We start from the raw sequence: 15,614 nt of genomic DNA on the forward strand, positions 1-15,614 counted from the left end.
AGCTTACTGTAAAGACAAGGTCTATGCATATATACCTCAGAGCTCTGGTACATACCATGTTTTGGTGGTGCTTTATGTTGTTGATTATGCTTTAATATTCTTACTGTAATATTTAGCCTGAATTTCACAGCAAATTTGATTTCTTCACAAATTCAGAAATTGGTGATAGATACCAACATTAGGATGGGGCATTGATCACTAAACTCTTTTGGTTGGAGGTACCCCAATAAAGATGTTGATTTTAATTAACTAGATCTGGTTATGTAAATTCTCGTATTTGAGTAGCTTTATTTTTAACAATTTCTTTATACTCTCTCCAAGTTGTTTTCCTATTCAGGATACTTATTTTCAACACAAGTATTTAGAGCTTTTTGGAGCAGACATGGGTTAGTACAGGCTTGTCTCCCAGGTGGAAACTTCTCAGGAGGTAGAATTTTTCATTACTAGTTCCTCAAACAGTTGCCCTGCATAGATATTTTTTTTCCCCCTCTCCCCCAGTAGTGTATCAGTTATTCTTAATCTAACCATACTTTTTTTCCTTTCTTTCTAATTTAAGGCAATACAGCATCCCAATGATGAGAAGCTGCAAGAGAAGGCATGGGGTGCAGTTGTTCCACTAGTAGGCAAACTAAAGAAATTCTATGAATTTTCTCAAAGACTAGGTAAGTGGAATGGTATTAACTTGGGGGTTTTGTCTTTAGTACATTTGGCAAGTTCAGATGTGATCACATCTAGGTCAGCCCCTTGTTAGTAGATAACTCACGTTGCCTGGATTCCTTCCATACACTGCATTGGCTCTCACTTACATCTCCGTACTGCCTTCTTGCATGTGAAAGCAAACTTGCTTCAGTGGTTACCTGAGAGGGAAGAGAGAATAGAAGCATACTTGTCATTGTCTTTCTCTGCCCCTCTGGTAATTCTGGAAAGCACTAACCAGCTGATTGTTTTGAAAATCAGTAGTCTCATTCATCAGAAATGAAATCTGTTAATGTTTCTGATACCAAAAGTACTTAAAAGTACTGTATTATTTCCCCTCCCCAAACACCAGAAATCATTTGGTCTGTGAAAATGCCTGATCTTGCTTTATGCAGGTATAATACTTAGGATGGCTCTTCATGTCTCTTACAAAACCAACTTGACTGATGTTGTCTCCAAGATGACAAAACTATTAGACTTGATTTGTTTTTTTCACAAACTATCTGTTGTTACCTCACTTTTAGACAGTTACTAGCATAACTCATGAAGAAGAGGTATTTGTGGTTCAAAAAATGGAAGCTTTTTGCAGGCAAGCTTTGCAGAGGTTAGGTGTTTATCACAAGATGATGAGCAGGAACTTGGATCATAAGTTTGTCTTGGAAATAAAGCAAGCATGACTTCTGCTGATAGTTCTGAACCTCTTGATTTCTGTGTTATCTTAAAGGCTGGAGTCTGCTAACACAGGTTATTGAAATATGTTACACAAATGTTGCAGACAAAGCTTGAATAAAACTTTTCAAGAAGTTTTTTCATGGCTGTCAGTGCTGATTAGACCTAGTCTTTACAGCAGTTTGTAAGTATGACAACAGCAGCACATAGAAGTAATTTGTCAAGCCCCTTTATTATTAATTACCATGTATTTTGGCATATGTATATTAAGTCTAGCATGCAGAATATCAGTCAATAGAGATACAAGAAGCACGTGCAGTTACATTGCAAAATACTCTCCTCTCATTTAAGAGGCAGGATTGCGAGGTCTGTTGGGAGCCTTGACAAGCACTCCATATTCACCAACACAACACCTGGAGCGAGAGCAGGCTCTTGCTAAGCAGTTTGCAGAAATTCTTCACTTTACACTCCGTTTTGATGAGCTCAAGGTAAGAACTTGTAATTTTGTAAGCACAAAGTCTAGCAAAAAGAAAAGTCTATTTACTGAAGCAATCTGGGTTGTGTTCTTTAATAGAATAGAGCGTGCAGTAGATACTCCAATATCTACTGTGCTCAGCTTGTTCGCATGACCTAGAGTTAGACTAAACTGGAAAGCAGATGAGATATCATATTAGCTTTAGGCACTTGTTATATTTCAGTTCGTATTAATCGTATTTCTTCAGCTGAATTTGGCATATCTCTTGGGATAATGCTGCTGCTGCTTTTAGTATGTGCATATCCATGGCCAGCTATTTTCTTTGTAATGTGCAAAGAACTAAGCTGAAATGATGTTAATTTACTGGTATAAACATTGGAGTCAAACTAGCACAGCCATGTTCTTTCAACCTACTAATCTCAAACTCCTATTTAGGAGACTACTCCTTTTCTTCTTCTTGTTAGACCTTGTTCTGAAAAATCTTGAGAACTTAACCAGAAAGCTTTATGTTCTCCAGATCACTTCTCAACATGCCACAGGCCTTCTTACTTCAGAAGGCTGAATATTTTCTTGTTCTCAGTATTATATTTTATGAAAACTTGCTTCTCTATTTTTGAGTTTGTCAACTTTTTTTTGCTTCCATATGTATATAGATGACAAATCCTGCTATACAGAATGACTTCAGCTACTATAGAAGAACTCTGAGCCGTATGAGGATTAACAATGTCCCAGTAGGTAACCCTTAGAAGAAAAAAAAAGTAATCTTATACTACCACCTATGTTTTTTCATGTACAGAACAACTAAATTCTTATTTCCTTCTCTTTTATAGGCAGAGGGGGAAAATGAAGTAAATAATGAGTTGGCAAACAGAATGTCTTTATTTTATGCTGAAGCAACGCCAATGTTGAAAACCTTAAGTGATGCTACAACAAAGTTTGTGTCAGAGGTAAGAATATAAATTCATGGCTTGGGTAGTGTACCTCAAAGTACTGCATGGCCAGATGTCACTTTAGAAGACAAAACTCTTCTACCAGGCTTAATCTGGCATCTAGAAATCAAACTTGGTTTTTGGAGCCTCAAGAAACATAAAGTGTCTTTCTCAGATGCCATACAGGTTAGAGTAAATTCAGCTAGCCACCTTGTGGATGCATCACAAAAAGTTGGAGAGCATTACAAAATTGGTAGTGATAGCTTTTGTCAGGGAGGGAGATAGGAGAGGGGTGTGTGTTGGTTTAGAGCAGAAATTTCAGAAAATTGAAAGGGAAATAGTTTGATTCTCTCTGCTTGAAACAGGGAAGGGAATAGAAATGTAGCTTCCTTTTTGCCTTCTCAAGACATTTTTGTTCTGCCCTGTGAAGTCAAGTATTACTTAGAATATTGTAGATGAGAGGAGGAACCTGAACTGGAAAAGTATTCCATCATTTTAACACATCTTTATATTCTTAACTACCTAAAGAGATATTAGTGGTAAAATCCAGTCAGTATTGTGCTTGACTTCTGATAACTGTGATGATTTTTTTGTCTTACATGCCAAGAATGAACGCTATTTCTTAATTAAAAATAATTGTACTTTACATGATTAATGCAAAGATACTTTTGTCTTTCAGTATTTTTTCCTAAGTTCTGCTTTACACTTGACATGTGTTGAGAAAAATGGCCTCTTAGTTTACGTTTGAGAGGTTTGTCTGCCTTTAAAGAGCAGGTTAGAAGATTCCTTTAAAATATCCCAAAAGTCAATAGTGTCAATGGTGTATTTATTTGACTACAAACAAGCAGGGAAAACCCATATGGTAAACTTTGCTCTAAGTCGTTAATCTATATTGTCACATTTTTAAAAAACAGTGCAAGGCTACCTGACTTACCGTAGTTGTGTTGATGTTTTTAATTCTTCCACATTGCCATGCCAATAGATCACTGATTTAATTTAGGTTTTGTGGTATAATATTTCACAATAGTCAAACTGGAAATTGTTTATTTTCTGCAGAATAAAAATTTACCAATAGAGAATACTACAGATTGCTTAAGCACCATGGCTAGTGTGTGCAGGGTCATGCTGGAAACCCCGTGAGTATAAACAGCGCTTGTATTGTGTATGAATCATCTCTGTATTTAAGACATGACTTGTGATGCATAAGGTGAAAGAAATATCATTGGGGTACTTAGGATCTATGGTATTTTCTTTTTACCAACTTATTTTCACGTCAAGGTAAACAACTAAGTTGTCTCATTTTGCTAGCCATGCAAATCATGCGGTCTATTTTTCTGAACATATTAATATTTAAAAATAGAATGGCTATGAAAGCTAGACAGCCTCTTGGTGCTCTTTACAAATGGTTTTCTCATGTATAATTCAGGGAAATAGACTATTTGAGCATGATTGCCTCCGGCCTCCTGAAAGAGGGGCTGTGGGCAGTGCCTTGGATGGTATCTCCTTGCAAGTTGGCTTGGCTGATGACTAACAAAATTACAGCGCCACTGTCTGGGGAATTATGAGATGGCTTTTAGGCATGAAAGCAGTCTTGTGAATGTGAGAGGCACTGGGAGTACAAACAAAAAGTCAAACTAAACTTGGGGGTTTTATCTGTTTCTTCTGGGTTCTAAATAGTTTCCCCGTTGCTAAAATTACTCAGGCATGAGGTGTGTCTCATTTAAATATGTTTCTGTCCAAATACCGCAGTACGTCTGTTTTGGAGCACATGAAGAGCTCCAAACATTATATTCTTCCCTGCTTAGGAATGGTTTGTCCCATTCAAGAAAGTAGTTGTGTTGTTTATTAAGCTTGCTTTTCTTTTTTCCTTTTTTTTTTTTTCCCTCCCTGAGTCAGAAGTTTGGGTTGCATGTATTATTAGAGGGTGGAGAGAAAAAGGGTAGGAAGCATTGAAAGCAAAGTTAGTATGTATTATTTTAATCTTTCTTTCCTAAAAAAAAATTATATATATATATGCACACACACACACCCCCCCTGAAATGGTGTAGCAGTAGGGTGCTATTTATGTTTGAGAATCTGTGTTAACCTCCAGATAACTCTTTCCAAGCAGTGGTCTGACTTGTAGGCAGGTTATTGAAAGGAAAAAGGAAAACTCTCAAAAGCTTGTGGGGTTGGTGGGTTCAGGGGGTTTTGTTTGTTTTGGCTTTTTTTCTCTGAGGATTTATAGTTGGATTTTTCTCTTTAATCTTATTTTGAGCATTACTAGTATGTAGTCTTGTCTTGCATTTGATAGATAATCATGTTTTTAAATTACAGTGAATATAGAAGCAGGTTTACGAATGAGGAAACAGTGTCATTCTGTCTGAGGGTAATGGTGGGTGTCATCATACTCTATGACCATGTGCATCCGGTGGGCGCTTTTGCCAAAACTTCAAAAATTGATGTAAGTTTATTGTTACTAAATAATCTTTTGAGTGTTTAAATTGTGTGTAGGCTCCTTTTTCTGCTCTCCAGGTTCTAGTAGCAGATGTACACTTTGTGTTGATGCTAAATGGGCAGTGGTAGCTGTTAGCAAACTACCTAAGTAGTGAGAAATACAAACTAGGCCTTCAGACAGATAAATGGTTGTTAGATCATGAAAAATCTGTTTCGATGGAATTCTGATACCGTCTCGAAATACTTGTGAACAGTGGTTGTGTTGAAAGATCCAAACTGGAATGATGGGAAATAACAGCATCTAGTTTGTTCCTCACAATCGGTGAAAAGCTAGGGTCATCATCCACCAGTCCTCAGCTTTTCGCTGTTGTTTTCTAGTAAGTCTATGGAATACGTGCTGTAACTGCGTGCTGCTTTGTGGTAGCTGCAAATGGACCGTTATCCCATTGTATTAGCTACAGTTTGTCCTTATTTCACTGGCTGAATGTAGTCATTCTTAATGGATTGATGATAAACACAGATTTTTATTTACAGTTCCTTTTTTTTAAGGTTTATAAAGCAGAGCTTGACATCAAAGTTGGATTGTCTAAAGATGCATATTATTAAGTAGCTAAGCCATTCTGTCATATGAAAATGTAATACTGAAAGCTTAATTCCTTTCTGATATCAAGAAAATGTCTTTACTGCAATTTTTAAATGCTTTTTTCTCTGACAAAGAATATAAAACACTTCTGTAAACTTAGGTATTAGCATGAAAAAACCCTATGATTTTTTTAACTCCTAGATGAAAGGATGCATCAAAGTTCTTAAAGACCAGCCTCCTAACAGTGTAGAAGGCCTTCTAAATGCTCTCAGGTACTTTTATTCTTTTATTTGAAATATTTTTACGTGAATTTTCATCAATTGTCCAGGGCATTTCCTTCAGCAAGGTATTCAGTCAGTGTTACAGGTAGAAGGTGAATGTGGTTATTGCAGCCTTCTTTTCCAATGTGTCTTGAGACAGGGATGCTACTGTGTTTTAAAAGCCAGTTTTTAAACTTGCAGTTGTTCATTCTAAGGTAACTTTTTGCATACTTTAACTGCATGCAGGTTAAGAATGAGTCTCTAAAGGTAAACATGACAGAGTAGACATCATGCCTAAAGTTAAAACTGATGCCAAAGTATAACGCATACTTAAAGCTAACTAGAAGTTAACTGTGATCACATCTGCTGACTGAACTACCAAACAAGCAAAGGAGTGGCTGCAGCGTGTGCACTGTGACTTGTGCCAGCTTCCCAAAGAGACGGCCGAATTAGTTTGTGTTGGCCATATCCTCAGCTGTGTGTGGTTTGACCATGGCTTAATGATTTTATTTACTATTAGCAGAATATAAGAGCAGTTCCGTGTGATTTTTGTGTTTTGCAGATAGCTTCAGACACATAAAGCAGATAGGTTTTTTGGTATGTAACTAGAAATTGTTTCTTTTTCCACAAAGTATTTATAGGGAGGTACTTAAGGCAAGAGTCTCAATGTTTTTGCTGTAGAATAGACGAGATGAAAAATTGCCACATTAATTGGAGAGGTAAAGAAAAATTAATAATTCTGTATAGAAACCTAAAAGCTGCTAATTTGGGTCGTAAAGCTGTATTGGCAGTCGGTAACATGTTGTTCATGCGGGTGTCCAGCATCAGAGGAGTGGCAAGAAGTACCAAAATGTGATAAGCAGATGAAGGCTTCCTTCTTGTCCTTACTTTAAAAAGTATCATATTACTTTGGTAACAGTTAACTGTAACTGGGTATTGTTATTCATGCACTCACTTTGAAATGTGGAAGCTTTAGTTTGTCTTGCCTGAAAGTGTGCAGTTGTGCTTTGTTTTTCTTATCTGTAGTGAAACTGTTCTAATTTCTTTTTCTCCTCTTTATGTTAAGATGTGGTAAGAAGTGAAATAATATGGTATTATAAGTGGTTTTGCTTGCAAAGCTTTTTCAGATTATTAGCTAAAGAAAATCTGGTGTTAATTTGAGATTTCATGTGAGTATTTCCATGCCTAAATAATTTTGTTGTTCATCTCTGAACCTCCTGGATGTGATCAGTCTTTGAGATGGTGATCAATAAAACCCAAGCTTCCAGAGGGAAAATGCTGTATTAGCATTTAGTTTCTGAGTAATTTGTTGTGATTGCAGCTACAAATGAACACTAATCTTTACTGGTACCCCATTTTTCCCTATTGTGATCAACACTGTTAGTAAAGTACATGGAAAGTGTAGTGCAGGTTCTCGCTCTGTTCTGCGTTATTTTGTGGTTAGTAAATTCAGTCTGTGCTGTCATGCCGACCTTTCACCACACCAACCCATTCCATGCATGCATACATCAACAGTCCTGGTTTCATGCATTTGATTACTCGTTTGGGTAGGATATTTAAATCTTTTTTTTAAATCCCATTTGGAGTGGTTAAGAAGAGGTGCAGAGGTGAGCCGCTATGTGCGTGCATGGTGAAAGCAGATTCAAGATGATGTTATGAAAAATTAAGTCCAAATTTAAGTCTCTGATTCTGGAGGAGTGTTAGAAGTTCTCGTGTTTTCTCAAGAGACAGATAATGTGTCTTAAAAGCAAATAGAAGGTGGTATGGATTTTAGAGGGACATCAGCTGTTTATAATTTGAATTTCATATAACTGTTGTAATCATGTTCAGCTTTGTCATGCGGGCACAATACCAAGTGCAATAATTTTTCAGGATTTTAGCAAACCTTAGGCCTCTTGTGGGAAGTATAAATTACCAAAATGTGCTGAAATCTGTTGATACTAATTTCCAAAACAAAAAGTCATTGTATATTCTTCAGGTGAACAAATAAAATATCACTGTAGTTGTGCATCACAATCAAAGTGCTAATTTAACATGTTAAACTTAAATTGCAGAGTAAATTTTTACTTTTAGATTACAGTCAGGGAGAGGAATCACGCAAAGAAGCTAGCATTGAGGATATACAGTACTGTCCTCTAAAATAAGAGACACCTAAGTTTTTTGTAGTGATCTGAAAATGTTCTAATGCCCTGGAGAATTTGGAAGCGGGGAGGAAGTACATGCATGTACTCTTTAGTTTTAGCAGCACGGTTGCTTAATTAAACAGGCAGTTAGGATGAAAAGCGATTTAAATCCGTTCTCTCTGAGGGATCTTGGAAAGGTTTGGTCGCTGGAAGTTTGGAAGAAAAGTTTCTGAAGGTATGTTTGAGTTGAAGATGTTGCCTGTGGACAGAGACCTCAGAGTTAGTCTTACTCATCATTAGTCATCACAACTGATAACATGAGTTTACGATGAAATAGCCTATGAGGGCAAAAGCAAACTGTGCAGTGGGTGGTAATCAGTGACTGAAGGTTTTACTCTGGCTTAATAAATATATAATTTCTCTGTTTATGGCTCAACCTACCTGTACCAAAGAAAAATAGCATCTGTGCTCTTTTCAACTTGATTTTTATTTCTGTGTTTAGGTACACAACAAAGCATTTGAATGATGAGACTACCTCCAAGCAAATTAAATCCATGTTGCAATAACAATTACCTGGAATTCGCACCTGCTGTAGACAGTATTCTGCAATGACTGAGATGCACAGATTTTTTTTAGTGATTGCAACTACTATCTTGTTCATTCTTGCTTTTTATTTTCTCTCTTCCTGTTTACCCTTTTTTTTAATCACTTTCTTGTTCTTAAGTAAGCTCAGACTTCTTTTCTGTGCCAAATCAATGAAAATTGTCAATTCTGGAAAGTATTTCAGCTTTTCAGAATAGCCATCCTAAGTGGCAGCTAATTATGCGTTGCATTTGGATTTCTCTGTACTGGGGAAAGATTTGTGACTTGAACTAAATATTTTTAAACTTGTGGTTTTTTTTCTTTTTTTGAAAAACTAATATTTAATATTGCTTCTTCTGCATGGCAAGACTGCCTACTTCTGCTATTTAAAAATCCCTTGATGACTTCATTTTCTATTGCAGCTTATTTTCATGCAACCATGAGGAAACTAAAAGCGGATTTGTTTAAATTAACTGTGTTTGTACAAAATGGTACCCAACACAAAGTTTTTTTTAAATGAGTAAAAACTGTTTTGTTTAAAAGTTACGTTTGCATTTTGACTCTTTTTTGTAAGGATGTATGTTGTATGTTTAACCTTTAATAACTAACGTTAAACTGTGGTGTGTGCGTAGCAAAATTACGTATGCATGTTCATGTCAAATGATTGGCTGTGGATAAGATAATAAAATCAGCTTTCATTTTTCTAAGTGTGGTTTGATTTACCAGTATTTTGAGTGAGATGTCTTCGTGCTCTTTGGATTTTTAAAAAAAAAATAATAAATTTATAAATTTTATATAGTGAAAACTCTGCTGTTTCATTACCAGTAACCACTAGTCTAATCTACTGATTTAAGCCTAGTGTGTTTCAGGGTTCTTGCTCTCCACTCTGTGCTGCTTCCCTGTCCCCAGAAATATTACTCGTACAGGGTTTGGGGGGAAGAATTTTGTCCCCTCTATATGGATCCCGGTGGACATTGCTGAAGAACCTGCATCTTTGTTTCCACGTTGAAATCTCAGCACGGTCATCAGAAATGACTTTCCAGGTTAGGCTGCTAGTTTGGTTCTTTCCGTGCCAGCGATGGGGAGATAAACTTCCCTCTCTCTATACTAGTGGCGTACTCTTGTGGATCTAGATATTTTGAACTGTGTAAAATCCAAATAATCTTAGAATGCTAAATAATGTTTGCTGTTTGGCTAGCCTTTTACCAGAACAAGTGTTAAGCTTTGATAGATTAGTGAGGAAAAGCTTTCTGGGAGGGGAAGAATTGAAAGGGAGAACAAGAATGGAGAATTACTAGAAAGCACATCTCTGGGAAATGGCACGTTTTGCATCGATGGGCAAACATTAGTGCACCTCGTGCGTGGTGCTGTTGTGATTATGCCTGAAATTAGTTGTCAGCATTCTGGAAGGGAGGTTTGAAACCTACAGGCAAGCATGAATGCTCTCAGCTTCATTTGGATAAATAATATTTTGTAACTTTGCATGGCACACTAGCTCCAAATACAACTTAGCAATGTGACCATGCTGGGTTTCTTGAGGACACCCTTCTGCACCATCAGGAAAGAGTCTCCTTGTTTGTTTGTTTGCTGTGGGTTTTTGTTGTTGTTTTTTGGAAAGAGATCTGCAAAAATTTAAATCATGACACTTGAGGAGGAGTTCAAAGGAGGCATAAGTGTGTATTGCTGGTACTTGTACATCCTTCTGTTAAGCAAGTTAATACTTTTTTTTACTGTTAAAAATGCTTAGCAGAAGTTCTTGCTACAGAGAAAGCAAACCACGCGCTATGCTGTCTACAGGAATAAAGCACTCTGACATGATACTGCTCTCTAGCCCTTCTGGCAGCATCACAGTTGAATACAGCTGAGAAAGGACAAAATTTTATTTGTGTGGGTTTTTTTAAAGAAAAAAATCTTTCCCAGAATTGTATGAGCGTTACCAACTGTACACAACCAGCCATTCTATGTGTGTCTGAAAGGGTTACTGTCCTCATGATTTCCTTACCCCTAGTAAAAAATTAATTTCATCTCAGCCTTGTTATTGTGAATACAGTTATGGAATAACAGTCACAGGAGGGGCAAATCATATTCCTGTCCAGTGTTATTTTTTGGAAGTAAAGCTTTCTAGAGGAAACTTAGTTTATGGAGAATAGATTTTAAGCACAACTTGGGTATTTGACGGCTTTTATTTCCCATCTTGTTAGAAAACACTTGAAACATTAAATCCAGCCTGGGTGCCGTATGGTAGAAGTAGCCATATAGCAGATTTCTTCTTTGTCTGCCTCAGTGGCTACTGACTAAACGAACACAGAATTTCTTCAGTTGACTGTTTTGGACAGCTTTTCCTTTCTGCTGCCCTGCCAACATCGTTGCTTTTAAACATCATTGTCCTTATGGTCTGAGAATAATTGGAGATTTCCTTTTTATTTCCTCTGGCATTTGTGTTCTGCAGTTTCTCAGTGGATGCAGCTGGGAAAGGAGATGAGAGCTGGTGTGCCTTCGAGTTGGCTGGCCCACAACTCCGTGAGCTTCCTCAGAGAAGGAAATGGGCCTTCCCGTGCATCAGGCATCTGCATTTTTGAACTGGAACTGCTGCATGTTCGCTACTCAAGCTTTGGTGCTTGTTCCTTGCAAAAACACTCTTTAATCTTCTCCCTCTCTGTTTTAATTCTTCTGTTGTCTGTGGTAGTGGACGGAAGAGTCGCTGGCAGGCTTAATACTGAGTATTGTTCACTAAGCAGCTTTTATGGAAGTTTTGGGGGAAAATTGCTTGTTTTGGGTGGCACCACCCTGGTGTATGCGATAGCCTGGTGTCTCAGGGTACTGGGCTGGGTGGCACTCTGATTTAAATAAACTCTGCTCAAATGAGCCACCACCACACCCCCCCCGCTGTGAGCTGGTGTAACCGCCATGTAGCTGTTGTGGGTGGAAGGCCTTCTCCTCGCGATGCTGGCTCTGAGTGTAAATGCTACTGCTGCATTCTTATGAGCCTCGAATTCTGGGCACGGGTGGCTCTGGGGAAGGTGGCTCGTGTGATGCACGTCACCATTCATGGTCAGTAGAGTGGCTTTGCTCGTGACCACAGGGTAATGGTGCATGCCACCGCGCACGCCCCGTGTTTTGTTCTGCAGTTCTTTAGTACCAGCCTGCTTATATTGTATTGATTTGGTACTTAAAATTTCACATAAAAAGTACAAATTATGGAAATGTTTCTCCTGTCTGAATCTTCTGCTTATAAACCACATCGGGGTTTCACTTTGGCAGGAACGCTGCCTATTTCCTATTAGTTTTGTAACGACTAGAGCAGCTCTGGAGAGGGAGACCCTGAAATGGCTTGTTGTAGGTGGGCTTGAAGCCTTCCCAGGCAAACATCTCATTCTGGATGCCCCATCCTCTGGCTGCTGTCTCCTGACTCACAAAGCCGATGCCAGCGTGTCTTCTGCAGCGGGAAATGGTGACTCTGCAGGCTATTGCTTCACTTAAAAGGATGCTCATCCTCCTTTTCTTTGGGTTTTCTGAACTTAGTGTCCCTGAAAAGACTTACACCTGTGGAACAAATGTACATAATTAACGAGGAGCAGTTCATGCAGTTGCTGTGAGTTTATAGTTGTGGCATTTCAAAAGTGTGACTTGTGTGGAACTTCACTGCCATGTTTAATAGGTGCTGCAGATGTGGACTAACAAGTCCTGCTTGAGACAGGAGGCAGCCTTGAGGATGCCCTTCCTGGCTGTGGTGATGGGGCTACTTGTTTCTCAACATTTTGAGGAACGCCCTGTAGTGAAGCAGCTTCTTTTATCAAGATGGAGAACTAGCTCTGAATTACCAGGCTGTTTGCTCTTGCTCTTGTTTTTTTAACTGGCCTAAGCAAAGTTCTTGCACTCCCTTTCCCAAGTCCGGTGTAATGTCTGCTGGCTGATCAATGGTAGCAGCTCTCTGTCTGGGGGCAGTGAAGCAAGGGCTAAAGCAAAATCCCGGTGTAGTGTTCGTGCTATCAGTTTGCGTATGAATTTTGTAATGAAGTGCTATCACATGGGATATTTAAAAACTGGATGATTGCATCCAGCTCGGTGCCCTGGATCTGGGGCTAATGCTCCCCCCTGCTTCATGGCTAATGATCCTTTCAGGTTGGTGTCATCCTTCTGGTTTATTACCGTGATGATAAAGAGCGCTTGGACAGGCTTAGCGCTTCCGCCAAAGTTACGACACAAGAAGGGCTGTACCTGGTGAGCAAATCCAGCCTGGTGTAATGTAACCCTGTCTCGAATCTGAGCGATGTTCTGGTCCCTCTGTCACAGCTGTAGTAGAGTGAAGCGGGTGTTTGTGGAGCTGTACGGGGCAGAGGTGAAGTCATCTAGTTACTGTGGGGGATGTTACAAGACTTGGGCAAGTGGTAGAATAAAGCTTTCCAAGTGCTGTAAGTATTTCATTAGCAAATGTTTGAGTGTGTGGTAGTCTGGTGGCCAGTTACATGGACTTGGTGTGTTATGAGCATGCTTCCTGAGGTTGTCCTTGTGTGTGAATGGTCGTGGAGCTCCCAGGGCCATGCTTACTTGCAGCCTTTCCTTGGCTGCCCTGCTCAACCATGCCTCTGTTTCAGTTAGAGCTTCACGCAAGACCTTTCATTTTTCCTTTTGAGAAGCTTTCATCTAATACATATGGAAATGTGTTGGTGCTGTCTGTTATCTCCCATGTGGAGATAACAGTGGACGATGTCCCTGCCCAAGGCAGGAGGGTTGGAACTAGTTGGTCTTTGAGGTCCCTTCCAACCCAAACCATTCTGTGACTCTATTCTATGTGCTGCTCTGATTAGGAGTGATTGAAGACAGGTCCTAGGACAGCTCCTAGGAGTTCAGGTTGTGCAACAGGAGTTGGAGAAGTTCAGGTGGTGTATTTGTCTTCTCCCCCATAGCAGTCTGCTGTGAACTACAGTGTTCTGCTACCCCCTGCGTGCTCCTGCCCTGGGGACCTGTGGTCTCTGCTCACGCTTGAGCCTTACCCGGAAGCCAACATGTTGCTGCAGGGGTCAGAGGTGTCCAATAAATGCGGTGAGGACTTACAAGTGCCTGGTGACCGTGATGATGAAGTGGGACATTGGAGAGCTGTGCCCTCTCCTGGCTCCTGCCATGGCCTTCCTTGTTAGTGATGGCAAATCCCTTTTGGTCTCCAGAGGTGTCTCTGCACGTTCTCCCCCTCGTCGCCATCCAGGGCATATTGCTGATGTCCCTATTTGCAGGAGCACGGAGAGCTCCTGCTGCAGTGACATCTGTCTGTCCTTTATGGCTTTGTTTCTTGCTAGTAACCATCTACACCATGAGATGACTGAGGCAGAGAAGAGCTGGCCTTTCTGGTCATGAGCGTCTAAGATGACCCCAAGTCAGAGCTGGCCTGGCAGGAACATGTATCTGGCCTGGTCTGAGGCCCATCTTTTCCTTGGATGCAGGCAAGAAACCAAGCTGCTTATTTTATCCTGGCTGCCCGTCTTCCAGCATTGCGTGATTTCACACGTGCCCATTGTGTCAAAGTGATGCTCGAACATTGGCCAAATGACGGGCCGGTGTCCAGGCTTGGGAAAGGAATATGTGCGCCCATCCAGCTCATCCCACATGGCTGGAAACACACCCATCGTGTGAAGAGACACGTGTCCGATTGCAGGGTGGAGGGAGATGTTGCGGTATAAAGCTGATGTCCCCATAACTAGCTATGTGACCCCTGGTCGGCGTTGGTGTAATTAAAAGCCGTGTGGGAGTGTGTTTGCTGAAAGACTTGAGCTTAAGTAACGTGGAAGTCTTGACTGTGCTTTTTCCTAGCTTTTAAGCAATTGCCTTTATCATCTTTAGCATCCTTACAGCCGGTTTTAAGGTGACATACTCTACATCCAGCACTGCACATCTTTGAAATGGCTTGTAGTGCCCGAGAGTGAAATGCCACTATGAGAAACCGGGCTAGAGGTGCCTTTTGTGTTTATCAGCTGATTGACTGCGTTCTGGCTAGAAGAGCGATGATTTAACGCCATGGGAAGGAGAGTTGGCTGATGTCACAAGGAGTTTCCTAACACATCTGTTACGCTAACATAAACATCTTGCAAGAGAAGTGGAAGAGGATGGCTCCTTGGAGACATTTGAGCTGGACTAAATAAAGGGCAAGAGGCGTCTGTTAGGAAATGTTGCTGCACTGAAATGGGCCCGACTGACCAACCGCTCTTTTCCATCTTAAACTGAAGTTTGCACTGGAAATTATACTTAAGAAATGTTCCTGCGTAGGCAATTTGAGGTATCGGAATTCAGAAGCTGGGAGGCGTTGGACCAAACCATTGTCCACAGAGCTCAATAATAATTAAAAGTGTAACTTTGGCTGGAGTTGTAGAAAATGCCTTTTTTTTTTTTTTTTTTTTCACTTGCGTAAACCAAAAAATGCTCCTGGGAAAGCTGCTGCATGGCAGGGAAGAGAAACCGGCTCTCCTGAAGATGGCAGTGATGCTCTTCTCAATGGAGCCATACTTACTGGCTGAGTGCCACAGTTCTTTGAGAGCAACTGTCCCACCCACAAACTCTCCCTTCTATAAATTACTGCAATATTACTTTTCCCTTCAAAGGCTCAGTGATGCATTGCTCTCTTTATTTCTCCCCTCATTTCGACACATTAACACAACTTGCTTCATGCTCTGGCTTTGCAAATGAGGAACGATTGATACCACGGTGTAATTGCGTGTCTGCTCTCAAGGAGGGAACTCGTTTAAAAAAACGAACGGCCCCAGACCCTGAAGCTGTGCCTCTGCAGATCTTCAAGTCTCTAAAGAATTTTGAAATATGCTGTTAATCAAAAGCTAATTAAACGTTTTAATTAGTTTTTACAGGGTGGGTTTG

The 15,614-nt window shown here is 40.0% G+C and overlaps 1 protein-coding gene across 6 annotated transcripts in view; it reads left to right on the forward strand.

Moving 5' to 3' along the window:
- CYRIB (CYFIP related Rac1 interactor B) overlaps positions 1 to 9,460 on the forward strand; it is a 96,157-nt gene extending 86,697 nt beyond the window's left edge. For all 6 annotated transcript variants that reach the window (XM_075743323.1, XM_075743320.1, XM_075743324.1 and 3 more), the window contains 8 exons: positions 557 to 662; positions 1,717 to 1,853; positions 2,494 to 2,571; positions 2,671 to 2,787; positions 3,826 to 3,905; positions 5,086 to 5,212; positions 5,990 to 6,060; positions 8,674 to 9,460. In XM_075743323.1, the coding sequence (XP_075599438.1) occupies positions 557 to 662; positions 1,717 to 1,853; positions 2,494 to 2,571; positions 2,671 to 2,787; positions 3,826 to 3,905; positions 5,086 to 5,212; positions 5,990 to 6,060; positions 8,674 to 8,737 (780 nt within the window). In that variant the 3' untranslated portion in view covers positions 8,738 to 9,460. The remainder of the gene's footprint in view (positions 1 to 556; positions 663 to 1,716; positions 1,854 to 2,493; positions 2,572 to 2,670; positions 2,788 to 3,825; positions 3,906 to 5,085; positions 5,213 to 5,989; positions 6,061 to 8,673) is intronic.
- Positions 9,461 to 15,614: the final 6,154 nt, after the last annotated feature.

The sequence above is a fragment of the Balearica regulorum genome, chromosome 2 (genome assembly GCF_011004875.1).
Source record: "Balearica regulorum gibbericeps isolate bBalReg1 chromosome 2, bBalReg1.pri, whole genome shotgun sequence".
Classification (NCBI taxonomy): Eukaryota; Metazoa; Chordata; class Aves; order Gruiformes; family Gruidae; genus Balearica; species Balearica regulorum.